This window comes from Pleurodeles waltl, chromosome 11 (assembly GCF_031143425.1).
Source record: "Pleurodeles waltl isolate 20211129_DDA chromosome 11, aPleWal1.hap1.20221129, whole genome shotgun sequence".
NCBI lineage: Eukaryota > Metazoa > Chordata > Amphibia > Caudata > Salamandridae > Pleurodeles > Pleurodeles waltl.
The window spans coordinates 920159123-920171279 of NC_090450.1; the positions used below are offsets into that span (position 1 = coordinate 920159123).

Below are 12157 nucleotides of genomic sequence, written 5' to 3' on the forward strand. Positions count from 1 at the left end.
CTCTCATTTTTGCTTGGTTGTGTTCAGATACCTCAAATTTGCCCCTAATCTCTTCTGATAGAGGAATCAAGAGGTTCTGCACCACAGACTCATGAGAGGATGGACTCGGCTCTAGCGCCTTCATCAACATAGGACCCTGTACCCCACCCTACTCGACGGGTTGAGCTTGCGCAGCCCCTTTCTCACTACCCTGCTTCCCATTCCCAAGGGAAGAGGCCAGGGAGAGAAGAAAATTCTCAGAAATTTGTGAGGACTGCATCTCAGAACTGTGAGTAATTCTTCTTAAAAAGAGCATAAGGGGAGATACCAACCTACCCTCCTCTGTTAAATGATCTTGGGCGCAGGAGACTTTACTGAGGTTACTTGCTTTGTTACTGTGCCTCTGTATTAACTTAGTATTAGGTGGCAGGGTGCCGAGAAACTCTTTTTTTAGTTTTTATAACCCCCTTCCCCTTTCTTGTTACAGGAACCCCCTTACCGGCTGCTGTGAAGTTACCAATAACCACCTCTCGTGGGGCCTCTTTACCCTCCCCTGTGTAGTGTTGCTGCTGTTTCCGTGCCAGTGGGGGGCCTCTACTGGTTGCCCGAGCCCTCAACTTGACTGGCGTTATAAACAAGTTGCCTCCTACTGTGATGGCCGAGTAAAGCTTGCTGCAAGCCTGGGGTTCCTTCCCCACCTCCTTCCAGGAAATGCAAAAAACAGCTGCGGTATGTGGCCCCCCGAAAGCAGCAAAAGGTGAGACAGCGTCTCCCCCGGTGAAGAACACAAGCAGCCTCTGCCCAAGGCCTAACGCTTGAGAAGCTGAGCCTCGGTGTCTCTGAGCAGGAATTCGTCTCCGTGCCCCGCCCTGCAACTCACAGGGGGCTGAGACCAGGAAAGAGGCTCATCAGACGGCAGAGCCTCGCAGCGTTCAGGCACAGCGCTGGCGTGTCGTTCTCAGTGCGCTAACCGAGAGAGCTCCCAACTGCGGAGCTCACACAGCTGCCATGTTCCCTCAGGATATATTCACTTTTGTTTCAAAATAGCTTTCCCTCCTGGGATTTTGGGTATTTTAAATGATCAAACGCATACACAAACTGACAAAAAAATAAAATACAACATAACCAATTTTTCTTCAAGAATTGCACTGACGAACATACATTTGCAGACCAGCTATGTGCTTCTTATGTACTCAAAGTCGGTAAACAGGATTAATAAACCCAGTTAGGTTACATTCATAACCAGAGATACAAAAACATGCTGGTTTCTGTGACCAAAAATACAGAAACAGGGGCGTGAGTGACATTTTTCTTTCTTATATGTATTTCAATTACTTTCCAAAAAAAGGGTAACAAGTAATGTGATGGAGGTTTTCACACGTATTTCTCCTACTAAAATCAATACTAAAAGCGATCTCCATTGCAAAAATAACTAATCCAAACTTACCAAACCTAAATTGTGAATACCGTAAAACAAATCGTAACATCATCAGGTTTACTGCCATGAAAATACCAAAACAAATGCTCAAAGATAATAATTTATTAAAGTAGATACAATACACTCATTTGACCAAATAATACTGCTTTCCAAGTTATCCTTCCCACAACAGATCTATAACTATAATACATTCATTTCCAAAATGTAGAATTATTTTAAGAAGAAAATCTTCAGGTTCAAGTACTCAATTTTCTTGAGAAAGATACATCAAAGACATATATACAGTTTTATGAATGAGTTAGACTCACAAATTTGTACAAGAAACATGGAAATAATACAATATTTTGATTGCTCGTTTGTACATATGCTAGAACACATTTGGATAAACATTCTAAACCATCAGAAATACGCCTTTAGTTTAGTTTCTTCTGTTTTAAGCTTATCAAATGCTCTGGCTTCTTAGAAAATCTACAATTACAACTGCAGTATTTTCTGACATTCAAATAGAACATTCGCAAGGGGAAAGGGTGTCTAGGAAAAAACGGCTGAAATACCGCTTTCTGAATTTAATCATGAATACCTGCTACAGGATACATTGATGGTGAGATATATATTTTTTTTTTTTTACAGAAAACACATTGGGAAAAATCTCCCAACACTGAGGTTTTAAAAGTTGACTTGCTGAATAGCAAACAACACACGTTGTTATTCTGGGTATTTAGTGGCTCCTCACATTCAGGATAATGTTTAAAATTGTTTATTATATTTAAAAACTAGAAAGTGAATGCTTCCATCACCTCATTTCCAAAATATAACTTTATTTATATAAACACTACATAGAAACCAAAATAACGCAGAGAGAGATATCACACAAATGGTAGTTAGTGTACGCAGCACCTAGGTATTAAAAAAGCCCCCTCAAACATACTATTGCACTTGTTTTTATTTGAACCTGTTTTGGAACTCTCCATGTGTGTTGATGTCATATTTCTACACATTAACATCAAACGTGGACAGAAATAAACACCTTTGTATGGTTTATCACTATCTGTGCCAAATGTAAAAACCCTTAGTGAATGGGGGCCAGTGATATATTTAAATAGTGCACAGTTTGTGCTTGGTAAAATAAAAAATCTAGTGTAATGTATGTGCAACATTTCTCAATTCCTTCCAGTGTCAAAAGCTTAAAAACGTTTAATGTACAAATGAAGTTATTAAATACTGTAGTGCAAATATGAAAATAATTAACAGCATCATTTTAAAGAGCTTAAATTAGATAAAAATGAAACCGGGTTCCAGCAGTCAAAGTCCTGTTGTCCTATAGGCAAACACGGTTTTAAGAGGGCAACTGATTACCTTGATGGTTAGATTTCAGAAAGCAGCAGGGACGAAGGGAACAAACCGTCACCTGAAATGATAAGTAATTTACTCTGGTAGCCATATTTGAATGTCAAGTGATTCAAGCACAGATTACACCAATGTATTTATTTATTATTTTTATCATGGAAATATTATTACATTTCCCTAAGTATATAGGAAGGGTTTTAAAAATAAAGCGGTTGCTGTTCCTGTAGACTGCACACTCCACCATCGGTATTTCCCGTCCAAAGTGAAGACAATAGCTTCCCCATTTTTTTTTTTTTTTTTTTTACAGACATTATACTGTATTAGAAGGTCTCATCATCATTGCAGTTGCTTGCCCAGTGCCCAAACACTTCACATATGTCACAATAGGGGCGCTCGTCGTTTCTACTGCCATGATAAGCAGTATGGGGAGGAGAATCGGGCGTTTGTGTCTGCGTTGGACAATCCTCAGTGTCGTGGAGATCAAAACAGTCACAGATATCACAGAAAAGGCGCGGCGGTGGTTTCTTCTTTGTCTGGGTTCCATTTAGGCTAGAACAAATAAATACATTTTAATAAGTTCCACATGGCTTAAAATGAATAGAAAGTAGCTTCAGCCATCATTTCAGTTAAGCTGGTTACCTTCAACATCCTACGCTTAAGTTCTAAACTGCTACCATAACAATTCCACAAGTGTGTGAATGGGGCCCTCTATTCTGTGATGCCGACTGGGCTGCACATTACTAGTGGTGGGCGGAACTCGCAGTATCACTCCATGGAATTCCGCGGAGTTGCATAAAAACTCAGTGAGATTCTACAGGCTTCCACGAGCGGGCAGAATTGAGGCATGCTGTGTTGCTTGCGCTGATTTTTAGTGCTGTGAGCTTGTTCCGCGCTGCTAAATCAACACAAATGACACCACACAGCGTGCCAGAGGGCGCCACTTTTTCCTTGCCGCCTGAGTAGATTTTCTACTCGAGCAGAAGCTTTCTCAATCTGAACAGTTGTGACCTGTTGTGATGGCTCGCATTGATAAATCTTGCCGGGAGGTGTTCTAGCTCCCAAAAATTGTGCTAGGGGACGCAAATTCTTGTTCGCGCTACCCAACTTAACATTGGTGAGCCGTGTATGAGAAGAAACTCTGCCAAGAAGCAGTGACGGAATATTTCCGGAACTCCGTGCTCCAAGTGGAACGTGGAGTGGGCAACATTCTGCAAACTTTGCAGGTGGAGCAACATTTTTCACCCACCCCTACACATTACTTGGACGTTCATTATACAGTGCTAAATCCTCACTCAGCCAGATCTTTGCATGACGCACTGGCAGCCTATTCTTCAGTTTCCCACACCTCTGGCCTTTACCACTCACACTCAGTTTGGGCCCTTATGTCCATGATACCCTCCCCCATGTGATAATGCTATCGATACAGTTTATTAAAACTAGTGAGCTGCTGTATGAACCACATTTTTATAATAAAGCACACTGCAGAGAGTAACGTTCTATTTTAGTTAAGTTGCTATTCTTGAAGAAAAATACAAGGCCTTGTAAATATACGGCCCCTTACCATCTGTTGCAACGCTGGTCACTAACTACGCAGCTAGGATTATACATTTACTTATTTAAATAATTACGTATTAATTGTCATCATAGAGATTACAAGGTTTCTAATTTCATGGACCATTGGAAATATAGCTGCAATAACTGAACACGCGTGAAGGTAATAGGATGAAGTTCTGCATCCAATAGTTTTCTACACTCCTACCATTATGGGAAAGTGATTAAGGCTATGTAGAATATACTGGATTTGCTAACATAGGTGAATTGAGGAAGAGGAGAGCTTTGGTATTTACTAAATGCACAGACAGTTAGAACTATCAGCTTCACCTACGGAACAAATGCCATTGTGAGAGTCCACTATCAACTAAGGCCAGGCTGTTTAATCCCCTTCACATTAGTGGGTTCAACCTGACTAAATCTAATGCAATTTAAGAAAATGAGGCATGTGGGCCTTACAGCTCTTTGATAACTCAGCCCAGCTTCCACAGGTGTATTTACAGTAGGAAATACACACAGGGTATGGGCCAGCTCATACTGTGCTTCACTGCCATTGTACCCTTAGCCTTCAAAGTTGTTTAAAGCTCTCTCATGTTTCCAGACCAAATTATGAATCTTGGGGTTACTTGGGATGGAGGCAGGTGCTTAACCCCCATATTAATGAACAATCAAGGATTTCTTGTTTAAAATGTGACAACTGCAAAGGATATTATGCTTTCTAACGGCAGAAACTCAAACTATTAGTAACAGTGCGTCTTAATTTTAAACTAGATAGCAGTAATGTCCTACTTGGTGATCTTCCTCAAACACAATTAGCCTGGTTATAACTGGTATCAATTGCTGCAGTTTGCCTGGTATTTGGGCTCTGAAAGATGAAACATGTCTCCCACTTTCTGAACGAGCTATCATTGTCTAGTTCAGAAGGAATTCCTGCTTGCCTTATGGAAGGCCTTAAATAGCTGCGCTTTGTTTAAATCAACTCTTAGTGTGGCTGCTACAGTCATCATTTTCTACTGCCTAAATGTGGTACACATAAAAGGGATATTTCTTCTGTAAGCAATAACCATACATAGCCCCTTCTGTGGTCTGCTACAGTACAAACTGTTCAAATGTGTGACAGAGAAGACTTCATATCAGCTATCCTGCACTCTAAATATTTTGATGCCAATTTCTGTGCCCGGGTGGGACATCCTTACACTACAGACATGATGAATCCCATGTCACAACCTTATTGAGAACCTTTCTCAAAGAATAAATCAGACACACATATATTGAATCGAACTCAAAGCAACACGATTTCAGTGTTTAAAACACACGTTTGCTATCAGTGTAACTTCTTTACATGTTTTCATGGTCTTTGCAAAGTAGTCTTGGACTCAGCCTTATCACTTTCATGCAGTTTTCTTTCTAGCTATGAAGATGAAACTTCTTACTAGGAACTACCTTGATTATGAAAAGAGACAAAGGAGATTCGCTGTTCCCAATTAAATACCTGTCATAGTTATCCACGTCATTGCCATTCAGAGAGGCTTCAGCTATTGCTTCAAGCTTCTTTTTCAGGTCATCATTCTTCTGTTGGAGATCAACTATTACAGAATTGAGGAAATCAATCTAAAACAGGGAAGGAAAAGGGGAAAATTAGGCCGTATACTGGGATTTGTATATATGCAAACACCTGTAATCCAAGAGCGTCTGTCATGAGTGAAGTGTGCATTTAAGCAGGGGTGTGGAATTTATTAAAATATCTACTTGTCCAGGGGACAGGTTGCTTCTCAAATCTACTTGTCCTGTAAAAAGATCTACTTGTCCCTTTGGTGCCATGTAGTGTGGCGACAAATTATGGCAGCAATCTCATTATGTAAGAGCTCTGATAATAGCCTCTCTGATTATGTCAGGGCTACTACCATAGTAGGGCTTGAATACTTGCAGTTTCAATCCCTACTGTAGCAATTTCCTTATTTTGCCACCTTTCTGCAGATCTGCATACTGGGGCTGGAGGAAGCAGTAAGCAATAGTTCCAGGGCTGGAATGCCTTTGAGTCTGCAAACCTACTAACCTGCATGTTTTAAAGATTTTCACCAGCTTCTCTCTAATATTTTCCCATAATAAGAAAGGTTGGACATTTACTCCTGACAATGGCAGAATTAGAACTTCTTCCAGGGTTGGGAAGAAAGTGGCTGGAGAGAAAATGAACTTGCAAATGCTCAGTAGATTTTCACATGAGCAAATCTACACATGCGTATTTACCCATGCTAAAATACAGTTCACAAATATTTGATAGGGGTACGACATATACCATGGGTGCACTTTTGTGACATTTTGTTTAAGAATTTGGGGCCACATGTAGGTAGGTTCAGATTTGCGACCCACAAATTGCGAGTCAGAGCGACTCACAATTTGCGAGTTGCAAATCCGAATGTAGGATGGTGTACCGGACACCATCTGTGATTCGCAAGGGCTTCGCAAATGCCCACTAAATGAATAATCATGAGGTGGGTCGCAATTTGCGACCCCCTTGCGAATGGCGGCCCTCACAGAGATGGTGGCCTGCTGGAGACAGCAGACCACCATGTCTGACTGCTTTTCAATACAGCAGTTTTTTTTTTTTTTTGTAATGTAGCCTGTTTTCCTTAAAGGAAAACGAGATGCATTACAAAAACGAAAAATGAAACATTTTCGTTTCATTTTTTCAGAGCAGGCAGCAGTCCGCAGGACCACTGCCTGCTCTGAAAAAATGTTTACAGTGACATTCACAATGGGGAAGGGGTCCCATGGGGATCTCTTCCCTTTTGCGAAAGTGTTAGCACCCTTTTAAAATGGGTGCAAACTGCGATTGGTTTGTGCCCGCGTTCGCGGTCACAAAACAATCCTACATTGCACTGCGAGTCGCAATTAGGAAGGGAACACCCCTTCCTAATTGCGAGTCGCAAACCCGTTTTGCGATTTGGTAACCAGGTTACCGAATCGCAAAACTGGGTTTGTGCATCGCAATGTGCTTTTTGCACGTCGCAAACAGCGAAAGTCACTGTTTGCGACATGCAAAAAGCTACCTACATGTGGGTCTTGGTCCATAATTAGGTCTGGTGTTAACAAAGACATTTTGTTTTTATTAAACTTCTATTTCTCTCTCTTTCGGCTGGCTTTACTATGTGTGATCGCATTCTGCTCTACCACAAGGAGCATATTGGCACACAAAGTAGTTTTGTTCAGTGTCAGGAACTACAGTGGCAATCAGTGACGTAACGAAACTGGAGGGTGCCCCTTTGCAAAGAACATGGAGGAGCCCCCTCTCCAGACTCACTCAGGGCAGGTGCTGTGCTGAAGGGGCCCCATGGAGGGCGGCTGCGGGGCCGTTGTTATGCCACTGGTGGCAACGTGTGCTTTTAGATTTCAGAACCTTTTTGGGTTTTTTTTTGCCAGTGTTTGTTACAATGTTGAGGGCCTGGTAGCTCCCACAACAATAAAGTGTTACAAAAGCCATCTCAAAACAAGACACGCATTGATGAAACTAAAAGACTGTCCAATCCCTCTTTTTAAGCAACACGGAAGGAGTGCCTTCGAGTGAAAGAGGGTTACAGATGTGCTTTTCTTCCCTTATCTGAGTGTTTACATCTAGCGTTAGGCTAAGCAGAGATTCAGAGAAGGGAATGTAATGTCGTTATAAGAGGAGAAAAAAAAAACAATGGCAAGTACCCTAGGACATAAATGTACAAGTTACTTACCTTCGGTAACAAAATATCTGGTAGAGACACATTCTAGTTGCAGATTCCTTACCTTAGAATTTTCCCCAGGCGTCAGACTGGATCCGGTGTTTTTTCTTCGAGCAATACCCTTGCGCGTCGGTAGGTGGCGTTGGTCGACTCCACAGGCGTCGTGGTCGCCGTGATGACATCGGGAGTAGTACATAGATGCCACCCTCGCGCAGTGACGTCAGTTTCTTTTAACGACTTTCCAGGCCAGAGCGCAGAGCCGCTAAGAACACTGAGATTGGTGCGCCAGAGCTAAGAACCTGAAAGGGGGCATCCCTGTCCCTAGAAATCAGTTTTCAAGATGGGAGGATGGGTGGGCGGTAAGGAATCTGCAACTAGAATATGTCTCTACCAGATATTTTGTTACCGAAGGTAAGTAACTTGTAACATCTGATAGAGACTTCTAGTTGCAGATTCCTTACCTTAGAATAGATACCCAAGCAATGCCATCCTCAGTGGTGGGCTGCAAACCAAGATCATACTAGAAAGTTCTGCAGGACCAAACAACCAAAATAGCCGTCTCGACGGACCTGACTATCCAGGCAGTAATTCTTAGCAAATGTGTGCAGCGATGCCCACATAGCTGCCTGGCAGATATCCAGGACAGGAACTTTGCGTGCTAACGCAGTGGAAGCAGCAGTTGCTCTGGTGAAATGAGCACACAAGCCTTCAGGAGGTTGCTTCTTGGCCAAAGCGTAGCACATTTTGATGCAAAGAAGCACCCATCGAGAGATGGTACACTTTTGCACCGCCTTCCCTTTTTTCCACCCACATACCCAACGAAGAGTTGATCGTCCACCCGGAAATCTTTAGTACGATTGAGGTAGAACGCCAACGCTCTTTTTGGGTCCAGACGGTGGAGTCTCTCCTCCTCATGAGAAGGATGTGGGGGTGCTTAGAAGGTAGGCAAAGTGATGGACTGGCCTACATGAAAGGGTGTAACAACCTTAGGAAGGAAGGAAGCTATACTGCACAACACTACTTTGTCAGGGTGCACAGACAAGTATGGAGGTTTTGAGGAAAGGGCCTGAAGCTCACTCACCCTGCGAGCAGAGGTGATAGCGACCAGAAAGACAGTTTTGAAGGTGAGGAGCCGCAAGGGACAATTATGTATTGGCTCAAAGGGGGTACACATCAAATAAGTAAGTACAAGATTAAGGTCCCACTGAGGCATGATAAATGGAGTGGGAGGAAATAAATAGGTGAGCCCTTTTAAGAACCTACTCACAATAGGAGATTTAAAGAGTGAGGGCTGATCAGGTAGCCTAAGAAAGGCGGAAATGGCAGATAAATACCCTTTAAGGGTGCCCAAAGCAGAGCCCTGCTGGGCTAAAGAAAGAATGAACAGAAGAACCTCTGAAAGAGGGGCAGAAAGGGGATCAACAGACTTGTTGGTACACCATGCCACAAATTTATTCTAACAGGCATATACAGTTTTAGTCGAGGGACGCCTGGCTGCCAAGATAACATTGCAGACTTCGGGTGGAAGGGTAAAAGCAGTCTTCTGTTGCTGCTCAATCTCCACGCATGAAGGCGGAGGTTGGACAGGTTCGGGTGAAGAACTGTCCCCTGTTGCTGTGACAGAAGATCCGCCCGAAGAGGCAGTCTGAGTGGAGGATCGATGGACATGCTCAATAGCTCTGGATACCACACTCTTCTAGCCCAGTCCGGAGCCACCAAGATGACTTGGGCCCGGTCGTTCTTGATTTTCTTGAGAACTCTGGGCAGAAGAGGGATAGGTGGGAAGGCGTAAAGGAGGCTGGAGTTCCACTCGAGACGAAAAGCGTTGCAGAGGAAGTGCCGCCGTGGAAACTCCAACACGCAAAACAACTGACATTGCGTGTTCTCTGCGGACGCGAACAGATCTAACCAAGGCTCTCCCCACTGCTGAAAGAGTCCTTGTGCCACCTCTGGATGGAGACGCCATTCGTGATCGGCTGTACGCGACGGCTGAGTTCGTCCACTCTGGCGTTGAGGGAGCCCGCCAGATGTTGAACCATCAGGGTAATGCCCTGATGTTCCAGCCATGTCCAGAGGCATAGTGCCTCCTGACAAAGGGTCCAGGACCCTACTCCGCCCTGTTTGTTGGAGTACCACATGGCCGTTGTGTTGTCCATGAAGACCTGCACTACTTTCTGTTTGAGAGAGGGAAGAAATGTTTTCAACGCAAGCCTGATCGCCCGGAGATCCAGCAGATTTATATGGAGCCCCGATTCCGCCGGAGACCAGAGGCCTCTGATCTCCGCCTCTCTCATGTGGCCACCCCAACCCAGAAGTGACGCATCTGTCACTATAGAGAGATCTGGTTGGGTCCACGGCAGATCCCTCTCCCTTCCCCAATCTGGATTCGAAAGTGACCACTGCAGGTCTTTCGCAGTTCCCTCCGAGATCTGGACCAGGTCAGATAGATTCCCCTGATCCTGCGCCCACTGGAACTTCAGTTCCCACTGCAGAGCCCGCATATGCCATCTGGCATGTGTTACTAGCAGGATGTAGGAGGCCATGTGGCCCAGCAGCCTTAGAGTCAATCTCACCGAAACACAAGACCAAGGCCGAAAGATCAGAATCATAGCCTGAATGTCTTGGCTTCGTTTGTCGGGAGGATAAGCCTGAAACTGCACTGTGTCTAGAACTGCCCAGATGAAAGGGAGCGACTGAGAGGGAGTCAGGTGTGACTTCGGCACGTTGATAGTGAACCCCAGAGTGTGCAGGAGGTTCACTGTAGTCTGAAGGTGGGAGACAACTTTCTGGGGCGAGTCCACCTTCAACAGCCAGACTTCGAGGTAGGGGAAGACTGAAACCCCTAACCTGCACAGATGAGCTACAACCACCACCATCACTTTTGTGAACGCACGGTAAACTTAAAGTGCTTGTGATCTACCATGAATCGTAGGTAACGTCTATGGGCAGGCAGGGTGGGGATGTGGAAATAAGCGTCCTGCAAGTCCAACGCTACCATCCAGTCTCCTGGGTCTAAGGCAGACAGAACCTGAGCCAGGGTGAGCATTTGGAATTTCTCCTTGAGGAAGTAGTTTAGGTCCTGAAGGTCTAGGATAGGACATGAGCCCTTGTCCTTCTTTGGTATCAGAAAGTAGCGGGAATAACAACCACAACCTACTTCTGGCACAGGACCTTTTCTATAGCTCCCTAGGCCATGGGAGCTGCGACTTCCTGGTAGAGAAGCGCCAAATGATCCTCCGGAAGGTGATTGAAGGATGGTGGCATGTGTGGTGGAGCAGATTCTAAAGGGAGGAAGTAGCCCTTTCGAACGATCTGCAAAATCCACCCGTCCGTGGTGATATGTTCCCAGTGGGGCAGGTGATGGTGAATCCTACCACCAACTGGACAGGAGTGCGGGGACGGACTAGGAGGGTTTCGAGGTTGCAGCGGGGGCAGAGGTGGACTGAACAGACCTTTGGTTCCCTGTCCCACGGCCACGTGGGATTCCACGTCCTCGGCCACACATAGGCTGACCAGCATGCGTGGCACGGTTGCTGTGTGGAGGACGCAACAGGGCGCCCCTTCCATGTCCACGAAAGGGGCGAAAAGCGGACTGTGGTGGGAGAGGGGCTGAGGAAAGATCGAGGGACCGAGCCACAGCCCAGGAATCCTTGAATCTCTCCAAGGCAGAGTCTGCTTTGTCTCCGAAGAGATGGATGCCATCAAAGGGCATGTCTATGAGTGACTGTTGGAGATCCCCCGAGAAACCAAAAGTTCATAACCATGCGTGGCGCCGTAAGGCCACTGTCGTAGCAACCGATCTGCCCAGAGAGTCCGTTGTATCCAGCCCACAACAGATCGTGAACTTTGCCGCGTTTCTCCCATCATTCACTGCTTGGGAGACGATAGCACGGGCCTCCTCTGGTATCTGCGGCAGGACTTGCGCAACCGTAACCCACAAGGAGTGGGTATATCGGCCCAAAAGGCATGCAATGTTCACAGACCGCAGCGCTACACTGGAGGGAGAAAACAACTTCTTACCAAACTGTTCCAGCCTTTTGGATTCCCTATCCGGGGGTGCGGAAGGGAACGCGCCTGAAGAAGAGGAAGCTGGGATAACAAGACTTTCAGGCGTGGGGTGTTGGGACAAGAA

The 12157-nt window shown here is 45.0% G+C and overlaps 1 protein-coding gene across 14 annotated transcripts in view; it reads right to left on the reverse strand.

Moving 5' to 3' along the window:
* Positions 1-1504: 1504 nt before the first annotated feature.
* Positions 1505-12157, reverse strand: part of CLIP1 (CAP-Gly domain containing linker protein 1) — a 543241-nt gene continuing 532588 nt past the window's right edge. For all 14 annotated transcript variants that reach the window (XM_069214950.1, XM_069214948.1, XM_069214943.1 and 11 more), the window contains 2 exons: positions 5808-5926; positions 1505-3313 (listed from right to left, as the gene is read on the reverse strand). In XM_069214950.1, the coding sequence (XP_069071051.1) occupies positions 3085-3313; positions 5808-5926 (348 nt within the window). In that variant the 3' untranslated portion in view covers positions 1505-3084. The remainder of the gene's footprint in view (positions 3314-5807; positions 5927-12157) is intronic.